The sequence below is a fragment of the Phoxinus phoxinus genome (genome assembly GCF_949152265.1).
Source record: "Phoxinus phoxinus genome assembly, chromosome: 9".
Classification (NCBI taxonomy): Eukaryota; Metazoa; Chordata; class Actinopteri; order Cypriniformes; family Leuciscidae; genus Phoxinus; species Phoxinus phoxinus.
In genome coordinates this window covers 28,776,850-28,804,327 of record NC_136884.1, presented here as the reverse complement: position 1 = coordinate 28,804,327, position 27,478 = coordinate 28,776,850, and the positions used below count along the sequence as shown (strand labels likewise).

Genomic DNA, 27,478 nt, shown 5'->3' with positions numbered 1-27,478 from the left:
TTTAAAGGAATTTTGGTTAAATAAGACACAGGTTCTCATATGCAATTATCTCGTTTTAATCTGACTCCATGAATTAAATAAAAGTTCAATGTGCAATAAGGTTATGTTTACACTTAAATAGTTACAACATGATGTAATGAGAATTTAAATCATTTGTACCCAATATTTAAATATAAAGTGTTACCTGAGAGAGAGAGAGAAAGAAAGAAAGAGAGAGGGGGAGAGAGAGAGAGAGAGAGAGAGAGAGAGAGAGGGAGAGAGAGAGAGACCCTCTCCACACCAGCTCAGTATCCAAAAAGAAGAGACCCGATAGAGCAAGCACACCTTCCTTTATACTGTTTGCCCAGGTGATATGGGGGATGGGGAAAGCCACCCTCAAATGGCTTTCCCAGTTTTCTCTAAACTTCTATCAACCTTATTAACTTTTATCTATCTGGATATGAGATATCTGTACCACTCACTTTGAGACCTTTCAAATGACACCAAAAACATAAGTTATTGATAAACATTCACATTAAACCATGTTCTTGTGTGAGTTCTTCGTTGTTTCTGAGAGGAAGTCAGGCTGTATGGGGGAAGTCGAATGTTAATTAGCTAGCAGGGCCATTTTGTCTCAGACCAGGGCCCCAACCAATATTTTCAGTCTTACACAGTGCTTGATCGTGACCTGACATTTGACATTGATTATCATTGAACATTTTAATTATTTATGGTGATTTGAATAAAGTCTTTTGTACATTGTTCACACGCCTCTCTCGGATTACTTCAGCCTACGAATTTGTGTCCCTTATTTTGGTTAGTTCCCCGTTTCTTTACGGGGTGGCGTAGTCGGATTGTATTTGGGTGGGTTTATACGTACTTACAACGTTTAAAACCCCCCCTCCCTCAGCATTGCCACATTCGTATCCCGGTTTTTAAAAACCGGGATATTATACCTGGGGTACCCCTTTTCTAACCCGAATATTTGGTATTGTAAACGCGTTTCGGCATATCCCCATCAAAATGTGTGTTCTGCGCATGTTCTATTCGCAAGGAATCTTGGTCTTTTGAGTAGAGACGGCGCATAAACAAAACCCGCGTGCAGTATAGCGGAAGTAAACAAGTCGAGGTTAACATGGCGAGACGCAGCACAGCACCGCACTTTTGGAGCGAGGAGGAGACCAATTTCTTCATATGTGTGGCACAGCTCCAGCTACATTTCCCATCTCTTGCTCAATTTCTCTCCTTCTATTAATAAAGACCACGAGGCACAGTAGTGTCAAGTGCTGCTGGTGGATCAGTACCAGCGCCAAAGCGAAAACAAAGACTATCGCTATCTGCCCCAAACTATTCATTATCCGCCTGCTGCTGCTGCTGCTGTTGTCTTTGGATACAGGAAGAAGAATCGGAAATGACGCATATTGCGTCTTAATGTTGTCCGTACGTCCAGACGCTAACCGTGCGTCGCCGTTTACATCGGGATATTGGCGACTGATTACACATTCCATGTATACAGGAGTAACTCTCTCTGCTCACGCATGTAAACGGGTTATCCCGAATGTTTCAGAAACCCGAATAGTGACCTTAACCCGACCATAACCCGAATTTTAACAGCTTGTAAACGTAGTCATTGTCTCCTACTTCAAATGGATGAAATTTCTGTTCAGGTTAGTTTAAACTCTGCCTGTGCTTCTGCTACCTAGTTATACGCATGCATGTATGGATATCTATATCTGCAATAGACTGAAGCGGATGATTTTATAGGATTTAGTTTATTATTAATGTTAAATAATTCTACATATGCTAAAAAATATTGGTTCAAGATCTTGTAAATGTTATTGATCATCAGAGAACCCAACAGATAAATTGCTTTTAGCTTCTAATGAAAGCAGTGAACTCATTATAAACAAGTTCATTGGAAAGAAATCATAAACCATCAACCAATCAGACATCAAAATAAATTGAAGAAAAACAATTTTATATAGACAATATGTTTATTCAAACCATGTTTAAAGTAATCAACATAGGCATCACCTGAAAGCTTTAATTTACCAAACTAATCCTGTTTTGCGATCAGACGTTGCCTTACCATGGAAACAATACTCACAAAACATGACCAAATTTTGCACTATTTTACGATCACATCCTTCTCTAATCTTGACAAAACATATAGCCTACAATTAAAAATATCTGAGACCCAAGGGTCAATATGTGACCAGTGTTTTGCAATAGAAGTGATATTGTAAGAGAAATGTAATCATTTGTAACGATAAGCATAAAACATTATAATGGAGTGTGGGTGTCACCCAGTATCATCAAAACAAAATTTCACAGGATCCTAATTTTTTGGTGATATCAACCTATGATTTGGAAAACAACTTGGTTAGACTTTTGGTTTTCTTGCAAGAAAAGCACAGATACACACCGTCACTCATCATGACTCACAAACACACACTGATCTGACTGTCTATATGAGGATTCATTACACACATTTATTCTGACGTGTCCTTTCACTGACAGAAGCTCAGCTGCAGTATTAATGTAATTGTGATGTACTTCACAGAGACACGAAGAGTGAAGATCCAAGCACAGCTTTATTTGACAGTAGTTCAGAATCGTAGTCAATACAGCAGACAAAGGGTCAAAACACACGTAAACCATCCGAATACAAACACGAACTCGGGAAAACAGGGAAACCCAGGAAACTGAGGGTCCAGAAGTGCAGTGGTAACATATACTAAATAAAACCTCACAATGAATGACAGAGTGAACCAGGCTTTATAGACAGAACAAACAAGGCTAATAAGCAACAGCTGAAGACAATGAGTGATGATGAAACAGGGCAGAGGATTATGGGTAGTGTAGTCCATGACAGAGTAACAATAGTCTATGATGGAGAGCGCACTGGTGGACAAGCAGCACTTCAGCTGGAGACTGGGACAGTAATGAAGAGAAAATAAGAGACTCTATAACAGAAGTCAGCAACATATGGATTGGTAATCGCTGGCACGTGAGTAAAAGAGAGAGGTGTATGTTTTTCATTCAGATAAAGTTCCTTGTACCTGAATACAGATCTATATTTTGAGGTAATCATTCCTCATAGTAACACAGCTTGTTTTATTAAAGGGGTGGTAAAATGCCCTTTTCACAAGATATAAAATAAATCTCTGATGTCCCCAGAATGTACATTTCCTGAAGAAAATGTGAAGTGGTGCTTGCAGTGACAAAACTTGTAAATTATTGCATACGAGCCAACAACCATGTTCTACGATGTTCTGGTGCTGAGATATGGCTTATTCATGTTGTTCAGGTGGTTGCTAGGGTTATCTGAATGGTTGCTATGGTGTTGCTAGGCAGTTGCTATGGTGTTGCTAAGGTATTCTGGGTGGTTTCTAGGCAGTTGCTAGGGTGTTATGGGTGGTTGCTAGGGTGTTGTTAGGGTGTTATGGGTGGTTGCTAGGGTGTTTCTAATGGATTGCTAAGGTGTTCTGGGTGGTTGCTAGGGTATTCAGGGTGGTTGTCAGGGCGTTGCTAGGTGGTTATTAGGGTGTTCTGGGTGGTTGCTAGGTGATTCTAAGTGGTTGCTAGGGTATTCTAGGTGGTTGCTAGGGTGTTGCTAGGCAGTTGCTAGGGTGTTCTGGGAGGTTGCTATGGCGTTGCTAGGGTGTTGAAGATAAATAAAATGAAGCTCATATCTTGCTTTCTTTGACGTGAACTCAGTGATGTGAAGTTATGTTGCCGAGTGTGAATGGAAGTTTTAACGGATAGCGATCCAATCAGAGTGATTAACTCAGAAACTTAAAAATGGCACTTCATGACAACAAAGTTGCCAACCCCTTCTCTCTAACATCTCACTGTTACTGGTTTATCATGCAGCTCAAAGCATTATGGGTAGAATCTCTCTACAGTCTGTTCTCAGTCATCAACACAGTTTCACTGATGATCCAGGATAATAAACCCTAAACCCAGGATAGAGCGGCTGAGTGAATGTGGTCTGGACTGTGTGGATGAGGCTCATTGTGTCAGAGACGCTGTAGAAGGACAGAGTTCCTGCGCTGTGATCCACATACACTCCTACTCTCCTGTTGATGGGCTTTACTGGGAGTTTAGTCTCTATCTTATTGTGTGTGAATGAGGAACTGGAGGAAGAGCAGAACAAACTCCAGGACTGATCATTACATCCAAACCAACACTCATCACCCGATCCCTTCCTCCTGATGCTCTTATATGACACTGATATATGCACACCAAACACACCATCACTCCACTCGATCTCCCAGTAACAGCGTCCACACACACTCTCTCTACACAACACCTGATACACATCATCAAATCTGTCTGGATGATCAGGATACGACTGAACTGTGCCAGTGTCAGTAATCACTCTGTTCTCCTCAGACAGACGGAGACGTTTATACACAGTGTTCGGATCCAGAGTGAACTGATGAGAATCTGATGGAGAGAAAACACATCAGAATCAGGAATTATGAATCTGATCTTTTATTATAGCTGAACTCTTCATGTTCAATATATCTGCAGTGTCTCAGTGCAGTTTACCAGATATCCTGTGCAAATCATCACATGATCAACTCTAAAACTCTTCTGTCATGTTTTCTTTCTCCTTCTACAGGAAGAACATGAAGACACTCAGTGAGTTTCTCTGCTTGTTTTCTCAGTGACTTACATTGTAGGAAGTCGTTCCTGGTTCTGGGAACAATGTTGGTGAAAGTGACTGTGGAAATCAACAGACATGAAGAGTGTGATTATCATGTCGAGAGAAAATGATCCTAAGACATTTCTAACATTTTAACATTCAAAATCTTCAACGACCCCCCCCATCATCATCCTCATCAAACACACTAGCAGACATTTCATTTAGTAACTCATTCAATTAAGTTTTTAGTAGTTGCAACAACAAATGAAGACAATTAGCAACATGCAATTACTCATAAGAATATATATTTTTCTTTCCAACAACAGGTTCCACTTTTTTCTGAAACTGATGAACAAATAACAGCAGCAAATTATAATCTGTCAATGTAAACTATCAATTAATCAGAGAAATAACCTCATGTTATTAACCCTAAAACTGGCAATGTGATCTGAGTGTAACAGTTTTTTGGGGCGTAAGAATGACTTTTTCATCACATCCTTTTATCATTGATCACAGCCTGGTCTGTCTTGAGTATGCTGGTCACATGATTTGTTTAAAAATGTTGTGATTAATTAGTCAGCCTCATAGACATGTATAGAAAGGCTAGATGGCTCAAGGCGGAGTCAGCTGTGTCATCACTTGGCGGCCATCTTAGGTCAGGAGACTGCGCTGCTGCTCCCTGCTGCTGTGGACGGAAGGTGAGTGACATACGCCAACTAAAATGCTCGTAACTTGCTGAATTCTTGACGGATTTACAAACGGTTTGGTTTATTACAAACCTTATTAACGTGGCTATGATTTGTGCTGATGCCGATGTTTAAATTGTAGCTTCACGTTTTGAGAAACGCTTAACATTGCAGCGTAGCTGTGTGTTTCATGGCATCCCTGACGTTTATGACACACCAAGCCGTTTGAAAATCGGTTGAAAATTGAGCAAAATATAGTTATTTCAGCACTACATGCACAATAGACTTTAATGTTATAACTGGACGAGCGGTCCTGTCCTAAGATGGCCGCCGTGTGACGTCGTCGGGTCCCATTGGCTCTCAGCGCCGGTAAGCCATCTAGCCTTTCTATACATGTCTATGGTCAGCCTGACCTAAATCCAACATGGCTGCCAGTGGTGCAGGACATTCAGATTTTGAGATAAGTAAATATATATTTAACTTATTTTCTTTTGAAAAAATAATACTAACACTGCTAACATTAATTATGAACATTGTCTTAAGGTGTTGTAAAAGAAAATGTATAAAAATGTTGTTCATGTTGTTATTTAGCACGTTTTGAAATATATGTTACACCTGAGTCACATTGCCACGTTTGGGTATAAAAAGGGATTGACCCTACTTTTGACTATCTTTGTGTTCTGAGGTATTATTATTTTACAAATTATAAAATTTACAGGTTAAAAATGCAAGAAAAATGGACCAATGAATTTTTTTTTTTGCTGCAAATAAAAAACAACAACAATATTACAAACCTGTCATCCCCTTTCTGAGAATATATGTAATATTGCACTATCCAAATTTAAATGGTTGTAATTCAAGAATGCTTTAGGAGCTGTGCCAAAAATAGCCACTGGGTGTTTTTTGTAACAAATGTATTTATTTTTAGTCTCGATACTGTCTCAGACCTTTCCGACGATATGTGTTTTGTCAAGATTAGAAAAGTGTTTTATTATAAAGTAGTTAAAAGAAATTTTGTAATAAGAAATCTGACACCACCCACTAGGTAAGGAACTCGTTAAAATAATTTTAAGTACCATTTTTATGGTAACGCAAGGTCCGATTTCAAAACGGTTTTCACCGACTGAATCTTGAGTTTGTAAGCTTTCCAATGTCAACATTATATGAGTTGAAGTAAAATAGTTAAAGTATAGGATATAATTGTTTTAAACATGCAATGGCAGTTACAGTTATAGATTTGGAAATCCAAAATACATAACATTTTTCAAAAATTCTTTTGGATATGATTTACTTTAGTCCAGATGATATAAAAAAATGACATGAAATTATTTGTTGCTTATCATTTTCTACTCTTGCCTGTTTAAACAATCCATTTTATACCTTAAAATGTCTACAACATGCAACGGTTCACAGGGGCAGATTTGTCTTTGCAACAGCAGCTCTGCTTTTATTTTAAATGTAAGGAAATACGACAGGAACCACTTTAAATCTATTAATGTGAATATCAAATAATCAGATAATTCATGTATTATTGTATGTATTTTTACCCAAAACATTAATTAATTTAAGAAGAACAATAATATAACCAAATCAAATATATCCGGCATGGTTTTTGTGACAGACAGAAAGTCATCAGTTGAAAATGAATCTGAAAATATCAGATATGAAGCTCTAATAAGAAATGTGTCTGTCATTTCATCAAGCAGTTTCTGGATGTTCAGTCTCAGGAACTCCTTTAATTTAATTAATTCTAGTGAAAGCATCTCTGATGTTCTGGGGCCTGTTGGATATAACAAGTTATTTCTTCCTCAGGAAGAGTTCTCTGGGTTTACCAGCCGTCAGTGGGTGTTTGCTGCTCTGATGCCTCCTCAATTTGCAGGGCTTCACGCTTTAATTCGCTAGTCTCTCACTACACATCTATTATAATAGAAATATATCTCAATTCTAATATAACTTAATATAACACAGATTACACACTCCATTCTCACCTTGTCCATTGCTTCAATGAAGCAAAATTCGAGATAACGGTCCAAATAAATCCTTGTTTTCTTTTAGCGCTTTGCCATATATTTGCTTTTGCCGCCGCTGCCGCGTTTTTTAAATTATTTTTTTATTTTATTTTATTTTAAAGCTGCGTCTGTCTATTCCCACCCTCGCGATAGAAAATTTGCGATGTTAAGGAAATTGCTACACTTTTAATTTATAAACTATTATTTAAATATTCTAAATTAAATAATTTATCGTGTTTTTAAAAAAATTAATACAAAATCCTCCAACCTAGAGTGAGCTTGGCGACCCCTCGTAAATCTTTAGCGACCCCGGGTTGGGAACCACTTCTACATGATATGAGATGGAGGATGATTTCTGAGAGCTGGTGAATCTCCAGGACTTTACCTCTGTCTGAGATCTTCTCCTCTTTGCAGAAATCCTCCAGTTTGACTCTCAGCTGACGGACAGATTCTCTCACGCCATCAAAAGAGGAGAGAGAACTGAAGGGATTGTCATTTACGTCTGTAGATTCAGGAGGAGCTGAGAGAGACTGGAAACTCTACAGAAAACAGAAATCAAAGCTCATCACCTCCACACTTCATCAATAACCTAGCCTGGGAAAACCCAGACCACTCTCAGTTGTAACTGAGTAAGGGTCGGGCAAAGCTCCATAGACAATTCATTTCCACAGGGGCATCACCAACGGACGTCGGATAGATCTAAAACCAATCAGAGCGATGAATGACATGACGTATGCAGAATGACGGAGAAACATCTCGAGACTCTCAGCAATTCTCTGTTTGTGTTAACGAAAATGACAATTTTAAATCGCTTGAAACAGACGCGATAGCTGATTCGAACGAGTGATATTGTGATGTTCCACGGCGGCATCCATCTCTGTAATGTACAAAATCTGCATCACCGTCTCTGCTCTGTCGTCATCGTGTAAAGCCCGCCCCAACGTTTCTGATTGGTGCCGCGATTTCGACGGATTGGAAATGGGTTTCAATGGGCTCTTTGCCAGACCCACTTGCAGAGCAAATCTAAATTTGCCGGAAGTGGTCTGGGTTTTCCCAGGATATCAATAACCTGCACTACTGCCAGATCTGAGCAGCTCTTGTTGATCTTTAGTAGTGAAACTGGTGCCATCAACTTCATGGATTTCACATTGTTATAAATAAGAGTTTCAATATTAGTGAAGTTTTGAAAGCTGAACTGCATTTGTAAGTGCGTCTCGTTCAACAGAAGAAGATCAGATGAGAGTCTGACTGATGATGATATAATAACCGAACACACAGATCAACACTTCAGTCGACGGCTCATTCTGCTGTCATGAAATGTTTCTCTGAGTCTCTTGCTCAAGTCCACTATGACCCTGTTCTTCTAGATCTGTGTTACCTGCAGGAACTGGATGTGATCCTGTGTGTGTGAAAGCTGCTCCAGCTCAGCGTCTCTCCTCCTCAGATCATTGATCTCCTGCTCCAGTCGCTCCAGTCGTCCTTCAGCTCGACTCACTGCAGTCTTTTCCTGATCTCTGATCCGCTGTGTCGCCTCAGAGCGTCTTCTCTCAATGGAGCGGATGAGCTCAGTGAAGATCCTCTCACTGTCCTCCACTGCTGTGTGTGCCGAGCGCTGTTACACACACATCACAATCACACAGTGTCTTCAGTGAGTCCTGACTACAGTGATCGAATTAGTAAAGGAGTACAAATATCTAGGCATCATAGTTGATGATGCCTTATCTTTTAGTTCTAATATCACTCAACTGAAGAATAAACTGAAAATCAAGCTTGGGTTTTATTTCAGGAACAAGTTTTGCTTCTCTTTTAATGTAAAAAAGAAATTAGTCTCAGCTACTTTTCTTCCTGTCCTCGATTATGGTGATGTTGTATATCAGTTTGCACCTTCTTATCATCTTTCTTCACTAGATGCCATTTATCATGGTGCTTTAAGGTTCATATCAAATTGTAAACCCTCAACCCATCACTGCACCTTGTACCATAGAGTAGGTTGGCCTTCCCTGTCTACCAGAAGGAAAATGCACTGGTATTTAATTAATTATTTACAAAGCCATCTTGGGGTTGTTGCCGCCTTATCTCTGTTGTTTTATGCAGCAGAAAATTATCAAGAATTATTCTCTCCGTTCGCAAAATTTCTATACTCTTTCTGTACCTTTTACTCAGACTGAGTTAGGGAAGAAGTCCTTTATGTATGCAGCGCCGTTTGATTGGAATCTCCTCCAATCTAAATTAAAATTAGAGAATTTGCTGACTCTAGACCATTTTAAACTAGTTATAGTTATTATCTAACATTATGCAACTGCTTTTAAGTGTTTTAATTAGTTAATTTGTTTGTGTGCTGTTTATCTGTGATGGAATTGATTGTACTGCTGCACATTTTTGGCCAGGACACTCCTGTGAAAAGGATTTTTAATCTCAGAGAGCTTTTCTGGTTAAATAAAGGTTAAATAAATAAATAAAAATGTCCAGACTCACCTTATGAGACGCCACAGCCTCTCTCAGCTGCTGAAGATCTTTCTCTCTCCGCTGGATCCTCTGCTGGAACGACCTCTGCGTCTCCTTCAGCTGGAGCTAAAGGACAAACCAATGACAGGAGAAACATCACACAAATCATCAGCTAAACAGATATCAATCCAGTATCAGTGAAGTGGTGAGATTGAGGAGTTAAAGGTCATTCATAAGTGCCAGCATTATTTCATCATTGCCTAGATTTATAGCGATAGTTCACCTAGAAATATAAATTATTTCATTGTTTATTCATCCTCATGTCCTTCCACACTTTCTGAAGAATGTCTGTTTCTAAAGCCCACATCAAGTGACACGTCAATAACCTCAAATCTCATGCATGTGACATGACTAATCATGCCACCATATTTGCTTTTTCTTATCACTTCAGCTGGAGCTAAAGGACAAACCAATGACAGGAGAAACATCACATCGAAGCCGTTGTAAATTACTCAACCAACACACACCTGTGAGCGCATTACACTAGTGTTACTGTGCAACTGCCGTTTGTGATTCTTTGTTGCTGCATGTGTTGCTTAGCAACCCCTTTGGAACTACATTACTTGGCGGAGGAATAAATGTGTTATAAACGTTATATTTTTTGTTGCTGGTGTTTATTTTATGAATAAAATAAATATTAAAATTAATATTTTTATTTGTTTTCATACTCCGCTCCGCGTCATGCCTAACAACGCCCCTTAGCTGTTCTAAATTCACTGTAAAACACAGCTTCAAGGGGCTTATTGCTTTTATATATCATACACTTAAAGGGTTAGTTCACCCAAAAATGAAAATAATGTCATTAATGACTCACCCTCATGTCGTTCTAAGCCCGTAAGACCACCGTTCATCTTCGGAACACAGTTTAAGATATTTTAGATTTAGTCCGAGAGCTTTCTGTCCCTCCATTGAAACTGTATATACAGTATACTGGCCATGTCCATAAAGGTAATAAAAAGATCATCAAAGTAGTCCATGTGACATCAGTGGGTTAGTTAGAAGTTTTTGAAGCATCGAAAATACTTTTTGGTCCAAAAATAACACAAAATAAGACTTTATTCAGCATTGTATTCTCTCCCGGGTCTGTTGTGAATCCGCGTTCAGGACTCCGCAGTGACGCTGCTGACGTAAGACGCTGATGACGTGTTATCTGGTGCGCCCGAGCTTCGTTTACAGTCTGAGGGAGACGCACGCTATATTCAAGCTATTCTACATTGTTTGCGTGGATATCATTTTTTTAATGGTGCGTAAATGTGCATGTCGCGGATGAGACACTTTTACAGCGTGCGTTTCCCTCAGACTGTAAACGAAGCTCGGGCGCACCAGAAATACACGTCATCAGCGTAACTGTGAAGGATTGACAACAGACCCGGGAGAGAATACAATGCTGAATAAAGTCTTATTTTGTGTTATTTTTGGACCAAAAAGTATTTTCGATGCTTCAAAAACTTCTAACTAACCCACTGATGTCACATGGACTACTGTGATGATGTTTTTATTACCTTTATGGACATGGCCAGTAGACTGTATATACAGTTTCAATGGAGGGACAGAAAGCTCTCGGACTAAATCTAAAATATCTTAAACTGTGTTCCGAAGATGAACGGAGGTCTTACGGGCTTAGAACGACATGAGGGCGAGTCATTAATGACATTATTTTCATTTTTGGGTGAACTAACCCTTTAAGTTGAGCGTGATCTGCTGTGACGTCACAATCAAGTTGAATTGTGGGATATAGAGCTGCTTGAAGTGTACATCAGAGTAGACTCACTCCCTCGGTCAAAGTCGATGGGTCGAAGGTCCATATAATCTTCCCTCGTCCACTTCACAAAGTGGAACGCACTTCAAAATGGCGACAGAGATTCCCAGAGAAGGAAGTTTGCAGGTGTGTATCTAAAAGTGAGTTGAACGCAGCCTAGTGTACCCCCCTTGGAGTTGTTATGGATTTATTTTATGCTATGTTAATGTCCTTCTGAAGACTGAAACTTTTGGACCCTATTGACTTTCAATATATGGACAGACCTTAAAATACCTTCTTTTGTCTTCGTCAGAAAAAATAAACTCATACCAGTTTGAAATAACTTGAATGAGAATTGAACCCCCCCAGCTTTGCTATAGGGATGATTCGCCCTACTACAAGTTTGTTTACCATCGAAATCTCGCTGTGACTGCTGCTGCTGTGAGTTTGTTTGCTGCGTCTAAGCCTCGTATTAGCTTCGTGTTTCTTTCTGTTTTGAACCATCATTTATTATAAATTCTAGTTGTTTATACTACTAAATACATCTTACTCAACATCTCAGATTAACCTGACATTGCTAGCTTCCGTTATTGTCAGCACAACACGCTAACTCGCTAGCCTTTTAACGCACCACCCGTGCGCTCAGTTATTTATTTTTCTCTCGCGCGCCCGCGCCTTTGAGTTCATAAAAGCCCAGGTGAGTAAGAATCAGTCAACAAACACGGTGAGTAATGTCTTCTCCTGTTATTGTCACCTGCACTTCATGTCACATGTTTACCATAGCCTTCTCTGTCGGCAATATAGGATTTATATGTGATAAATGCAAGGAGACAGTCAGGCTGACGGAGAAGATTTCAGAACTAGAGACACGCATCCAAACTTTAATCGAGAATAGTAAGAAGAGTGCTAGAGCTTTAGATACCATTTTGGATGCGCCTAGCCTAGTGAACTCTTTGCATGAGTCGGTTCCGGCTGAAGTAGAGCCCGTGCAGCAGGGCAGATGGGTGACAGTGAGAGATCGCTCTAGTCGCGGATCAAAAAACCACTTTTCCGTTCCGATAACAAATCGATTTGCCCCACTCAGTGAAACACCCACTGAGAATTATTCTGATTGTGCCCTAGTTATTGGCGATTCTATTACACGGAACGTGAAAATAGAGACACCAGCCACCATAGTCACATGTTTGCCGGGAGCCAGAGCGCCTGACATCAAAGCAAATTTGAAAGTGCTGGCTAATGCTAAACGTAAATTCTCTAAGATTATTATTCACGTCGGCACAAATGATGTTCGACTTCGCCAGTCGGAGATCACCAAAATTAATATTAAAGAGGTGTGTGAACTTGCAAGTACGATGTCAAGCACTGTAATTTGCTCTGGCCCCCTTCCTGTTCGGCGGAGTGATGAGATAGTTAGTAGATTGTGTTCACTCAATGGCTGGCTGTCTGGGTGGTGTCCACGAAATAATATAGAATTCATAGACAATTGGAAAAGTTTTTGGGGCAAACCTGACCTGTTGAAAAGAGATGGTATTCATCCCTCCTGGGATGGTGCTGCTCTTCTCTCTAGTAATTTGGCTCATAGTCTTAGAGATAAAACATGACAATCTGGGCCTCAGGTCAGGAAGCAGACAGACTGGCTTAACCGACCGTCTGCTAGCGGCCTCACGTCACCAAGGTCAGATAAATCCCATCACATAGAGCCTCTTTCACCTAGATATCATCATATAGAGACTGTGTCTGTTCCCCGAATTTGGAAATCAAAAATACGTTCAAACCCATCTAAGGTTAAAAATTTAATTGATCTTCAACAAATAAAAAACAGATATAATACAAATGAGCAAATGATAAAGCTTGGGTTGCTGAATATTCGATCTCTTACTTCAAAAGCGCTAATAGTTAATGATATGATTACAGATTATAACCTAGATGTGCTGTGTTTAACAGAAACCTGGCTAAAACCAAACGATTACATTGCTTTAAATGAGTCAACCCCACAAGATTACGGTTATAAACATGAACCTCGCCTGAAACGCAAAGGAGGAGGTGTTGCTGTAATTTATAGTAATATTTTCAAAACCACTAAGAAATCTAGTTGTAAATATAATTATTTTGAAGTGTTGGTGCTTAATGTAAAAATATATAGTGTAAACGATAAATCACATTTGAAAATTCTGCTGGCTACTGTATACAGGCCACCAGGGCACCATACAGACTTTATCAAAGAATTTGCGGACTTTCTATCAGAATTAGTATTGGCTGCAGATAAAGTGCTAATTGTTGGTGACTTTAATATACACATAGATAATGAAAAAGATGCATTGGGATTGGCATTTAAAGACATTATAAACTCAATTGGAGTTAGACAACACGTGTCAGGACCGACTCATTGTCGTAATCATACTCTAGATCAAATACTATCACATGGAATAGATGTTGATGCCGTTGAAATACTGCAGCAGAGCGATGACATCTCAGATCATTATCTAGTCTCGTGTAAATTACATTTAGCCAAGGCTGCAAAGCCGACTCCGTGTTATAAATATGTTAGACCGATCACTTCTGCCACTAAAGATTGCTTTATCAATAATCTTCCTAATCAGTTTCATCATCTCAGCATCCCGGATAGCTTAGAAGAACTTGATATTGCAACAGAAACTTTTAACTCTCTCTTTTCCAGCACTTTAGACACAGTTGCTCCGCTGCGCTTAAAGAAGATTAAGGAACATAGTCCAACGCCGTGGCACAACGAGCACACTCAGGCCCTTAAGAGAGCAGCCAGAAAAATGGAGCGCAACTGGAAGAAAACAAAACTAGAGGTGTTTCGGATTTCATGGAAGGAGAGCTCGATTGCTTACAGAGAGGCTTTAAAAGCTGCTAGATCTGCTTATTTTTCAACCCTATTAGAAGATAATAAACATAATCCTAGGTATTTATTTGAAACAGTGGCTAAACTAACGAAAAAGAAAGCTTCAAGCCCAAAAGTTTCCAAGCAACACAGCAGTAATGACTTTATGAACTTCTTCACTTATAAGATCGATAATATCAGGGACAAAATTATAACTATGCAACCGTCTAATACAGTATCGCATCAGGAAGCGCATTGTAGTCTCCCTGAGGGAAAATTTGATTCATTCGTTGCTATAGGAGAGGAAGAATTTTGCAAACTCGTCAAATCATCTAAATCGACAACGTGCATGTTAGACCCTATACCGACTAAGCTGCTGAAAGAGATGCTTCCAGATGTCATAGATCCTCTTCTTAATATCATTAATTCATCTTTGTCTCTAGGATACGTACCAAAAACCTTTAAGCTAGCTATGATTAAACCGCTTGTTAAAAAACAGCAACTTGATCCTACAAAGCTAGTCAATTACAGGCCTATCTCTAATCTGCCATTTCTGTCAAAGATATTAGAAAAAGCAGTATCCTCACAACTGTGTTCTTTTCTTGAAAGAAATGATATCTGCGAGGATTTTCAGTCCGGATTTAGACCGTACCATAGTACCGAGACAGCTCTCGTTAGAGTCACAAATGATTTGCTCTTATCATCCGATCGTGGTTGTATCTCTCTATTAGTTTTACTGGATCTTAGTGCTGCATTTGACACCATTGACCACAACATCCTTTTAAATAGACTCGAACATTATGTTGGCATTAGTGGAATTGCACTAGCATGGTTTAAATCATACTTATCTGACCGTTATCAGTTTGTAGCAGTAAATGAAGAGATGTCTTATCAATCACAAGTTCAGTATGGCGTACCACAAGGCTCAGTACTAGGACCGCTGCTGTTCACTCTGTATATGCTACCATTAGGAGATATCATTAGGAAACATGGAATTAGCTTTCACTGTTATGCCGACGATACTCAGCTGTATATTTCTTCAAAACCTAACGAAACCTACGAATTCACAAAATTAACGGAATGCATAGCTGATATAAAAAATTGGATGACTAGTAATTTCCTACTACTAAATTCAGAAAAAACAGAGATTCTAATTATTGGACAAAAAACTTCCACACGTAATAACCTAGAGTACTGTCTAACACTTGATGGCTGCTCTGTTAAGTCTTCGTCGTCGGTTAGGAACCTGGGTGTGCTCTTTGATACCAATCTTTCATTTGAAAGTCATGTGTCTAGTATCTGTAAAACCGCTTTCTTCCATCTTAAAAATATATCTAAATTACGTCATATGCTCTCAATGAATAATGCAGAACAATTAGTTCATGCGTTTATGACCTCAAGGCTAGATTATTGTAATGCTCTACTGGGTGGTTGCCCTGCACGCTTAATAAACAAACTACAGCTAGTTCAAAACGCAGCAGCTCGAGTTCTTACTAGAACCAGGAAGTATGACCATATTAGCCCTGTTCTGTCAACACTGCATTGGCTGCCTATTAAACATCGGATAAATTTTAAAATATTGCTGATCACTTACAAAGCACTAAATGGTTTAGCTCCGCAGTACTTGAGCGAGCTCTTAACGCATTATAGTCCTTCACGTCTACCGCGATCTCAAAATTCCGGTCAGTTAATAATACCTAGAATATCAAAATCGACTGCTGGCGGTAGATCCTTTTCCTACTTAGCACCAAAACTTTGGAACAGTCTTCCTACCATTGTCCGGGAAGCAGACACACTCTGTCAGTTCAAATCTAGACTAAAAACACATCTCTTCGGCCTAGCATACACATAACACATTATAGACTTATATAATTAGGCTGCATAGTTTAGAACAGCCGGGACCGGGAACACTTCCCGTAATCCTGATGTACTTGGTACATCATAAGAAGGACGGCGTCTACGCTAATATTAGTCTCTCTGTCTATCCCGAGGTTTACTGCTGTCCACCGGAACCAGGCCGTATCCAGATCTGATGAAGGACCAGCGCCAGGACACGACGACGCCGCTGACCTGAAGTGTCAACCAGTCTCTCCTCCTCTCCACTCCGACTTCAACCAACCGGAACTGGACAAATACTCTGATTCATTCTGAACTTAATACACTGTTCACTCATTGGCCAGAGGAGAACTGGCCCCCGACTGAGCCTGGGTTCTCCCAAGGTTTTTTTCTCCCTTCTGTCACCTGATGGAGTTTTGGTTCCTTGCCGCTGTTGCCTTACCTTCTGGCTTGCTTAGTTGGGGACAATTAATATTCAACAAGATTATAGATCTGCCTTAAAGGTGGATGATGATGAAATTATTTTTTGTATTATTTTCATGTTATCACTGTGAAGCTGCTTTGATACAATCTGTATTGTAAAAAGCGCTATATAAATAAAGATGACTTGACTTGAAGCTGTTATATTAAAGTACAATTATTGCATAGTGTGCCTTTAAGGGATAAAATGATTGACTACAGGGGGACTTTAAGCATATCGTTGTCGTGTAAACGTACCCTAAACCAGAGTTCAGTCAGAGGGTGAAAATAGACATTAAATAATGTAAATGTATTCTAGTAGACCCCATTAACAAAACTAAGAGCCAGTAAATGATAATAATGGGACGTCTGTAAGTTCATACCTGATTCTCTGTCCTCTGTGCTGCCGCCGATACAGTGTCGTGGTTTTTATGTTCATCCATCACACACAGCACACATATACACTTCTGATCAGTGCGGCAGAAGACCTCGAGGAGCTTGTCGTGTTTCTGGCAGATCATCTCCTGCAGTCGTCCAGTGGCATCAGTCAGATTGTGTCTCTTTCCTTTAAACCAACTCTCGTGTTGTTCAAGGTGACTCTGGCAGTAAGAGTTCAGACACACAAGACAGGACTTGACGGCTTTGTGTTTTCTTCCAGTACAGACGTCACACTGCACATCTCCAGCTCCAGCGAAACAGTCAGCAGCAAGTTTAGTCTTCTTCAGTTTCTCCACCACTTCAGCCAGAAGTGTGTTTTTAGCTAAAGCAGGTCTTGGCCTGAAGGTCTGTCTGCACTGAGGGCAGCTGTAGACTCTCTTCTCATCCTCCTGATCCCAGCAGTCTGTAATACAGATCTTACAGTAGCTGTGTCCACAGGGAATGGCCACTGGATCCTTCAGGAGATCCAGACACACTGAACACATGAACTCATCCTGAGATATTCTGGCTTCTGCCATTTTACTGCTTGAAGACAGAGACACAAACACACAACAGCTCAACTACACTTCAGTTTCACTTTCCCTGAACTCGTGTGATTCCTGTTTCCTGGTTCTGTGTTTGAGTGTCGTGTGCAGAACAGGCGTGTCTGTAAATCAGTGATAAGAACAGTCACTGGTGTCAAAAAGTGCAATGGTGTTTATTGCCAGTCTTTTGTGATCCAGCTTTTCCAAAATTGTGAGAAAGAAATAACAAAAATCTCTCTTTCTCTCTCTCTCTCTCTCTCTCTCTCTATATATATATATATATATATATATAAAAGGTCTGGGCAACGATTACATTTTTTTAATCGCAAAATTCAATAATTAATTCAAAAGTACTGTATTCCGCACTTTTATTTTAAAAGTACTGCTATATAAACAAAAGTGCTATAACATTTGGTTTGCAAACACTTTAATCAAATAAGGTGCTTTTTAACAGTATTCCCTTTACACAGTTGAAATATTTATTGTAAATCTCAACTTCAACATTGTAACATAACTGCTCCGAGACGCAAGGGTTGAGGATCCAAACCCAGTTTAACCCTCTGGGTCCTGGAGGTAGGGTTGCCACCTTCAGTGTGGCAAAATAAGGGACACCCATTCACGTCGTCCCCCCCCCCCCCCCCCCCCCCCCCCCTTCGAGCACTTCAAGCACTTTAGGCACCTTGTACGAACCCTTGCACTCCATGACTTTGGCTACGTTTCGCGCTGCCAGTGTGGGAAACACATTCGTGTATGGGAAACACAAAACAAATTTCCAAATTTCTAATCTTTCCTAACTATCTGCTAGCTGCCCGCCCCGCTGTAAAAAAAAACGCATCTCTGTAGGCAGCCTAGGCGCTGAGATCTGCACACAAAAACAATTGATTTCACCAACCACTCAAAACCAAAATAAACAGTGTTCCAACCAATCACCGACAGGGGCTGGTGTTGTGAGGTTTTGCGCTTGTGCACGGTGACGGCTGCACGCGAAGTCGGAGCTGAAGAAGAAGCCAGCGTCTATCAAGTAGTTACTAGAGAAATTTAACATGGCTGAGTCAATACCCAAGAGGAGGAGGAGGAGGATACCATCGTGTTTATTCCAAGACACGTATAGTTGTCGGGAAGGCTTTTGAACGGTGGAAAGAAATTGAAGTAAAAAAACAAAAAAACTTTTTTTTTTTAATCGGACGCCGAGGTTGCACTGTTTCTTCTGGACAGGTGAGTAGCTGCTAGTGCTGACTTGTTTGGATGTGAACTGTGTGTGAAAATATCCTTCTTGAAATAATATGAGCAAAGCTCGACTAAACTAAGTAACTCTAGCTAAGAAATGCGCGTGCATGATCGTTTTTTTTCATGATGCACGAAACGGGAGGGAGGGCGAGCTAACTTGGTTTGTTTGGGATCTCACTTCAAACACAAACCGAAGTGACGTCACCCACAATCGCTGATACAACCTTTAAGTAGATTTCCAAGCCTGTACTTTGTTACTTTTACTTGAGTAAATAAGTTTAATCAGTACTTCTACTTTTACCAGAATATTTTTTAACACAAGTATCTGTACTTCTACTTGAGTACGGGAAGTGAGTACTTTTGCCATCTCTGCATTCATTTAAGAAGAACAATTATATAACCAAATCAATGCTATTTCCATATTTTAAATTATAAATATTTGTTCATGCTACTCTTTGAAATCTTGACTGAATTAAGTCCTTTAAGGCTGTTTAATGTGAGCTCTGGGCCTGCATTTCTTGGACGAGAGATTTGATATCCAGCCTGTTCTCACGTAAATGTGTCTCTATAGCACGCATTGTGTTTATCGTGCAATTATAAGCGAAAATTAGTTTTTACGTGCCTATGTTACGCAGTTTTTGCGTGCATTTGATACGCACTTCATTGCGTGTAATACACACACACCCCACACCACTAATTCTACCCAAAAGTATAATACACACGCACCCCACACCACTACTAAACCTACCCTAACCAACCCTCGCGTATCCTATGCACGTAAAAACTCATTTTCACATATAAAGTACACGATAAACACACGGCATGCTATAGAGACGCATTAAGTGTGATCGAGTTGGGATATCTGACATGATTTTCATGACAGGCAGACAAGGTCATTGTGCACGTCTAGCTTGCTGCGTGTCTTCATTTTGATGGTTATGTTGTATTACAAATGTATTAATTGTTTAATTTAGATTCCAATACAATAGTATATAAACTGCGAAAGTTCTGTACATTGGCTGAGATTCCTGCCAGTCCTGTTCTCTCTATTGTAAGTTAAATGAGTCAGATTACTTAAATTTCACCCTTTGTCTTTAATGGCTCTGGGAGCCCCTGGCCCAGTCGTTGACTAGTTAGGCTGATTGGATCATTTGAATGACACTGTTAAGGCCAATTTATACTTCTGCGTCGGGTGCGCGCAGTAGGTACTAGAGGATGGATACCCGACCCGAGCCCGACGGGACCCGCCGGTACCCGACGGGCCGGGCCGGGTTCGGACAGATATTTAGAAATGATGTTCGGGTTCGGGTCGGGCTCGGTCACATCAGCGCGATAAGGCATTGAACATTTTAAATTTAAAACCGCTTATGTAGGTAGCCGATGTGCCTGATGCTTTCACTTGATGCAAACGTTCGTTTTTGTGATTAAAATACATGTAAAATATTACCATCCGTCTTCCTGTGTGCGGACATTTGTTTATGTAGCCGTGACAACGAAACGCGTGCATAATGTGCGCGCGCCTGTGTTAAGAGCGCTTGTTGCTCCGCGCGCTGATGCGCTTGTCCTGTTGACATTTCCGATTGCCTTCCTACAGTTGCTTAATAAAAGCGGGCTTTCCACACAAACAAACGTACAATTGTCATTAGTATGAGAAAAAAATGGGATTTTAACTGTCGGGCTCGGGTCGGGCTCGAACATAAATATCTTGATGCCTGTCGGGCTCGGGTCGGGTTCGGTTACTGCTCTGTCGGACGCGGGCCGGGCTCGGACTGAAAAAGTCGGCCCGATCCGCACTCTAGTAGGTACGGCGTAGCATACGCATAGACGTGTACCATACGTCGTAGCCTTCGCCGTACCCTGACGCGCACCTCCTCAAAAATGTAACTACACGTCGCGACGACGCGGACCGCAAGATCTGTGATTAGTCGGCTTGGTAGCATTGCGTTTCCTCCTACGCCAGGGGTGCCCAATCCTGCTCCTGGCGATCGACTGTCCTGCACAGTTCATCTCCAACCCTAATCAAACACACCTGAAGCAACCAATTAAGGTCTTCAGAGCACATCAGGATCACTTGAAAATTAAAGGCAGGTGTGTTTGATTAGGGTTGGAGATGAACTGTGCAGGACAGTCGATCGCCAGGAGCAGGATTGGGCACCCCTGTCCTACGCGTTTCCGGCGTGTTCTTCTGCACCGCCCGCCATCTTTAAATTCAGAAGTTCTGTAAATTCAGAAATTTCACTAAAATTTACTGTTTTTCCAACTCGATAAGCTCCAGCTCCAACATGATCCGCTCTCTTTCAGTCACCATTGCTTGTAGTAGCCCAATCAAAACAGCCACGAGGAATCTATACACAGTGGAACATTAAAACCCGCCCCCGCCAACTAGCGTTTCGGCGATGTAACTGCAGAGCAACGCAGACATAAACGCAGAAGTATAAATGCTCACGACAGCGTCGCCTACGTCGTACACTACGGCGTACACCCGACGCAGAAGTATAAATCAGCCTTTATGCTGATGAGATCAGGAAATCTCCGTGTTGTTCGGTAAAAAATCTCCTCAGAAAATAATTTGACTTCACATCCAAGAGCTCGTCCTCTGCTTCTAAATACTCCACGTTCTCCTCCTTTGCGGTGAATGATCCATTTCACCAGAACCGGTTGCATGCCCTTGTTTGTTTCGTTATAGAGGCTGAAAATATCAGCCAGATATCATGTGACTAAATTATTATAGGTAATGTTTTGCTTTGTAAATTACGTGTCAATTGCGTGGAAAATATCTTCTCCTCGTGTCGTTTTGGAGAAATTAGTAGACAAAAGAATGTCCTGCTTTATTTCATCGTCCTCAATGTACTGCACATATGCAATCAATACGGCTGGCAATATCTGCCACGGTGGTAGTATCATCAAGTTGGATATAAAATTAATGCATCTTTATCTTTTCAACCAGAGTGTTCTCAGCATCATTTGCCATCTTGAACCCTCAGTCACCCCAGTATAAACAAGAAATGATTATAGCAAAGTAAGAAACACACATAAAATCCAAATGATAAAAGTATTTAAAAAAATCCCTCAGTTTCAAACCCTGTCCTTGTACGCCATCTCGTAACACGGATGACTGCTGCTTTTGACCTTCCTTACATATCAATCGTTCTCAGAAAGGAAAGAAAACATCAACACATTTAACTGTAATCTCTACTTGAATCATCTGCATAATTTTGTTCATCATCATCATCATTTGGATAGACTGTCATTTTCACCAATTGAACAGACATTTCAGTTTTCTCATATTCACCCATGAATAACAAAATTATCAGAATAACACATACAATCATAACTCCTACACATTCAACATTTTCCCCATCTCCATTTCCCTAACCATATTTTGTTATTTTACCTTTAACTTTTAATTCAATCAGGCAGTGGTTCTACTTAAAGCTTCAATAATAATCCTTATAATTTTAATTAATTCATGTATCTTCTCTTCCTGAAAACATTTGCCTTAAATATTTTCTAATGAATCAGTAACCAATCAAATCATTTGATCTACTGTATATCAATACTAAGCCCTATTTCGATATAATCAGATAAAATAATCAAAATCATCACAAAAACACATTCTTAAACCATTAGTTGGTCCACATCCTCCTCCAGGCGTGTTGATCATCTCGTTCGCCCCATGGACTATGGGAAAGTTGCGGCCTGTTGGTGTAGGTGAGAGGCTTGGACCCAGGTGTCACACTGATCTCCTGAGATCACAACCGCACCCCAGGCCCGGATTGGCTCATCGGACCCAGGTGTTAGAGTTCTCAACGGGCCTGAAAATTACAACCCGACCCGACCCGGCCCGTGGCTTTTAAAGCCCGGACCCGAACTAACCCGACACATCAACATGAATTATCTGCCCGAACCCGGCCCGCGGCCCGACGGCCGTGTATTTTTTTTTCTCATACACGTTATGACCAGCAGACGGGAATTCAAATCAACCTTTAATGTCCACGCCTTTTAACAATACAAACAACTGAAACAATAAACTTTAAATATATAAATAGGCTATATAAATATGCCTTAGTCTAAATAAAAATCTTCACACAATAATAAATAAAAAGAACTCAAACATGTACCCAGGCAGCGGGCGGGCTGTACATAACCTGTAAAATTTCCATCAGAATCCAGCACCAGTCCAAACACTTTCCAGACCTCTGATTTCCCACTCCTGTAGTAGCGATGGTGAATTCACCTGCGGCAAGTTTACTTTTCACCAGCTTCAACTCCATAAAGGCGAGCACGCAGCGGCGTCAGGTCTGTCCGCACCCCTCTCCATGATGCAAGCCACGTTGCATGCAGCCGCCAGACTTTCTTTACGTTGAACAGCAGCGATGATTAATAAATGTTTTTGTTTTTTTTCACTGAGCGGAAAAGATTAAGCCCGAGGTCCGACCTCATTTGCTTATATTTTCGACCCGAACCCGGCCCGACCCCGCGGGTCCCGTCAGGTTTGTCGGGCCGACCTGACCCGTTGAGAACTCTACCAGGTGTCACACTGATCTCCTGAGATCACAACCACACCCCAGGCCCGGATTGGCTCATCGGGAACACCGGGAGAATTCCCGGTGGGCCGGTCTGTTTTATTGGCCAGGAGGGCCGGTGTTGTCATGGCACTGGGTTGAATGTTTTCCCTTTATAGGCTCCAGTCACAGCGCAGCCCCACTATTTTTTTATTATTATTTTCTCGAAAAGCCCCACAAAAAAATAAAGTCAGTTGTTAGAGATGTGCGAACAAAAAAAATTTGAGATACAAAACATGGATAATAGGCGCAAAGGCGTCGCTGAAAAGGCCAGAATTATAAAAAAATCTCTAGAAACTCAAGCGGCCAAATAGCCTACGAGTCAGAGCCGTACCCACCATTGAGTTCTCCGATTTTTCTGAGTGTATAACGTTGTGAAATGATTGCCTATTATTAACTCTAATTTGGTGCTGCAATGATTCGCATATCGCGACGATAACCGACCTCATCATCGTCGGCAATGGCAAACGTTTGAAATAACCGATCAAAGCAAGCGGGATTTATGTTCACAGAAGCGACGCTTCACGAGATAAGATGCAAGTGGCTAAACTAAACAGCTGTTTTACAATAGAAGTTTTAAACAACCAACATAAATAATCAGTTTGCAAAGACCGTGTCAATCAAAGCTCAGCTTCGGGAAGGGGAGATTTACAGGTAAAGATAAAGAGACTGAGAGAAGAAGAATGAGAGAAGGAGATGGAGATGAGAGAGGAGAGCAGGTAGAGGAATAGCCTATTGCATACTCTGCCCAGAATGAGAATAACTTTATTACAATGGATTCCTATTTTACACAAACATACATAGCCTATGTTCTTTGCCAATGACAGTGGAATCATAATATGCCCCCGAACCCCCTAGCCAGATCACTTTTGGGACCTTTATTTATAAAACCCTGTGTACAGTTATTGCACTGAATAGAAAATAATATTTTTGAAAAATACAATGAATTACAAGGCTGTACAGAACAGTGCACTATTGCAGACTTATATACTGGGGGTTTAATTACATTATTTTAATATAGTCAGTCGGGAACTAAAGTGGGCCGGTCTAAGGCATGAAACTCCAGGGCTGAAAATGAGTCCCACTCCGGCCCTGCCGCACCCCCACTGGAATGAACCATTTCCTGCTTCCTGTCACCTGTGAATGGAGACCTGAAGTATTTTGTTAGTGACCGCTTGTCTTTCCCTCGTCCCTTTTGGTGTGACCTGTGGAATTTTCACCATCTGTTTACAAACTGAAACATATTATCATTAGACATTTCTTGCTTAATAGCACTCAGAGTCCTTTTCCCCTGAAAAACACATATCCACTTTGCTTACGTTAACAAGTCAATATTCATACATTTGGAAACAGGATGGATTGCATCAAGCTGAACTGATTCTGACACTTTGCAAAAGGAAAATTTTAAGTTATGCGCTGCACAAGGTGTAGCGGACAGTTAGCCAAATTCATCCATAGCCATTATTTCATTGGGCACAATTTGCCCTGTCTCCCAATCCTGCATGCTCTCTGTAAAGAAAAACAAATTTCGAGGATATTGTCAGATAGTAAAGTATGTATTTTCTTTTGTCTACTGTTCTCCCGTGGCCTTCGATGCCCTGGCATTTCCTGTTGAAACAATCCAGACAGCAATTTTGTTAGGCAGAAGAATGGCTTCTTCCAGGGCTTTTACCCAATTACCCCTAGTGTTATCCCAACATTTATTCCTAATAAATGTGAACCCCTTAATAAACCATATTTGGCAATTGTTATACCATCCCCCTCTTGATGCACGACACAACTCAAGCATCAATTTAACATAATATTTAACATAGTGTCTTGGATAAAGTCTGCCCTCAACACTAACCCAAACGTTGTCCTTCAGACAAATTTCCTCCAGACATCTTTCTCTGCCTCTGAAACAAAATATTACATTCTTCACTTAAAGCCACAATCTCATCTTCTTATCGAAGTATTTGAAGGGCAACGGCCCTCAGTCTCACCGCGTCTCATCCAGCTTTTCAGGTCTGTTGTTTTGTCTCTCAACTCAGTCCTCTACAACCATTTTTAAAGTCATCAATTGTTTCTATCAGGTCAGGTCGTGCTGTACAGACTTGGTCAATGTCAGTCAAAAAAAACATTCTCCTCCTGTTTACCATAATCATAAAAGGCTCTCTGCATAATTTGATATTGACTTAGCCAATGTGTCACTTTGTTGTTGCCGTCAAATCTAAAACATCTTTTATTTCAACCCACGATGGACGGCGATCTACAACTCCACAATTCCAATTTACATAAATACCTAAACTGATCTAGAAAGTAATTCAAATCCACATCATAAATGACAAAAGTAATTACTACCAGACAGAGCTTGATGGCCAATCAACTTAAAGCTCGTCCCATGTTCTCTATCATCTTTTCATCAGATTCACTCAGCATTTGCCTTCTTTAAAATGTGTAATTTGCCTTAACCCTCTGGGGTCGGCAAACGCGCGGGCGCGTTTTGCTCTGTTTTTTTTTTTTACATAGCAGCAAAATAGAACTAAAATACTCCGTCAGTTTTGGTCATACAGACTTAAGAAATATTAAAAAATAAACTGTTAAATGTCTACTTTTTTATGTGTCCACTTACAATCGAAATAAAACATTGTGCTTTAGTAAAATAAAGAAAGTAAACAGGGAGTGCTTTATGCCTCTCCATCTCCGTGAACTTTTTTTCTGAAGCACGTCTCTAAACTCAAACAAAACTCAGCGAATACTATTCACTCAGACATGAACTATATATCTCTATAATCATTTAAGTGTGTATTTTTAAATTATCTAATTCAAAACTAAAAGAAATATTCTCTGTTTATGTAATCTATATAAAAAGAGCGAGAGATCAGCCGTTCTCATTATCGTTCTGGCACCTCATTACTCTGCTAATTTGACACGTCCATGGAGAGCGCGCGCTATTCAAACGCAGATGATCTGAAGCAACACATGCAATGCAAACCAGTCAACGCCCACAACAGCTGGAGAACACACTCGCTGTGAGGAATAATAATATCGTGATAATCCTGGAAATTTTACCTCAAACGTGGTGGAGTAGCCTAACAACGGATCCAGCTGCAGATCATCAGTAAGTGCTTTGTTCTAATCGCGATTTGAAATGGTGTCTGTAAACCGCAAAAGACTGTTTAAATTTGAATCGCGTTTCTGTGTTTTAATGAATGAACGGCACATATGCGCGCTGTTGTTTACTACAGCTTGCGCGTGTCTGTGTGAATGAATTTAGCTTTTAGCAAACTATCTATATTGCCTACTGAGATGAGTAAAAATCGACTGAATACGTTGAAATGAAATGTCTTTGTATATTAAACTGCAAATTAACATTTATGCCCTAATATATATTATAAAAGACGATATATTACAGACGAAATATGAAAGACAACATTTCGTTTTGGATAGATAATAAAGTTTTTACTGCCACATCAAAACGTAATTTACAAGGTGCAAACAAAAGGTCAATCAATATAAGCCTTCTCTTTAAATTATTTTTGGTTTTATTAGTGACAAATTTGGGGAGAGGATAGCCTACATATTGCAAAACTTTCTGAAAATACGAATGAGAATTAACTGCACAATTACTAGAAATGTTTACCTTGGATATTATACAATTTGCAAGCATACACAGTTTGTGGAAAAATACACTTTTTTTCAAGATGTTTCCAACTCTGAACCAATTCTGTAGTTATTTATATATATATATATATGTATGTATGTATGTATATGTGTGTGTGTGTATATATATATATATGTGTGTGTGTGTATGTATATATATATGTGTGTGTGTGTATGTATATATATATGTGTGTGTGTTGTCTTTGCATTCTATCTTGTGGCTCAGTGACACCTATGCAAGGCTCATTAGTATGCAGCATTAGCGGGTCTTTGTGTCCTCAGGTGTGAATGAGGACATTATTCATGACCTTGTTGGATCATTCACGCCCACCTGCATATTGCCTTTCCAAACAAAAAGTGTCTTACAAAAT

The 27,478-nt window shown here is 40.2% G+C and overlaps 1 protein-coding gene across 1 annotated transcript; it reads right to left on the bottom strand.

The window, feature by feature from the left end:
• Window positions 1–1,964: 1,964 nt before the first annotated feature.
• LOC307003770 (tripartite motif-containing protein 16-like) lies at window positions 1,965–17,743 on the bottom strand. The gene is made up of 6 exons (XM_079622560.1): window positions 17,095–17,743; window positions 9,804–9,899; window positions 8,707–8,940; window positions 7,714–7,867; window positions 4,664–4,711; window positions 1,965–4,431 (listed from the first exon to the last, which is right to left on the bottom strand). Exons 1-6 carry the CDS (start codon window positions 17,665–17,667, stop codon window positions 3,902–3,904), a joined length of 1,635 nt encoding a protein of 544 aa, XP_079478686.1. The 5' UTR covers window positions 17,668–17,743; the 3' UTR covers window positions 1,965–3,901.
• Between the last annotated feature and the right edge of the window lie 9,735 nt (window positions 17,744–27,478).

What these genes read in the sequence shown, in the direction of transcription:
- LOC307003770 (XM_079622560.1), bottom strand. Translation starts at nt 17,667, where the DNA reads ATGGCAGAAGCCAGAATATCTCAGGATGAGTTCATGTGTTCAGTGTGT. An exon ending in ATCACATCCAGTTCCTGCAG is followed by an intron (nt 7,868 to 8,706) that starts GTAACACAGATC and finishes TGTTTTCTGTAG; the next exon opens with AGTTTCCAGTCTCTCTCAGC. An exon ending in GGAGAAGATCTCAGACAGAG is followed by an intron (nt 4,712 to 7,713) that starts GTAAAGTCCTGG and finishes TGATTTCCACAG; the next exon opens with TCACTTTCACCAACATTGTT.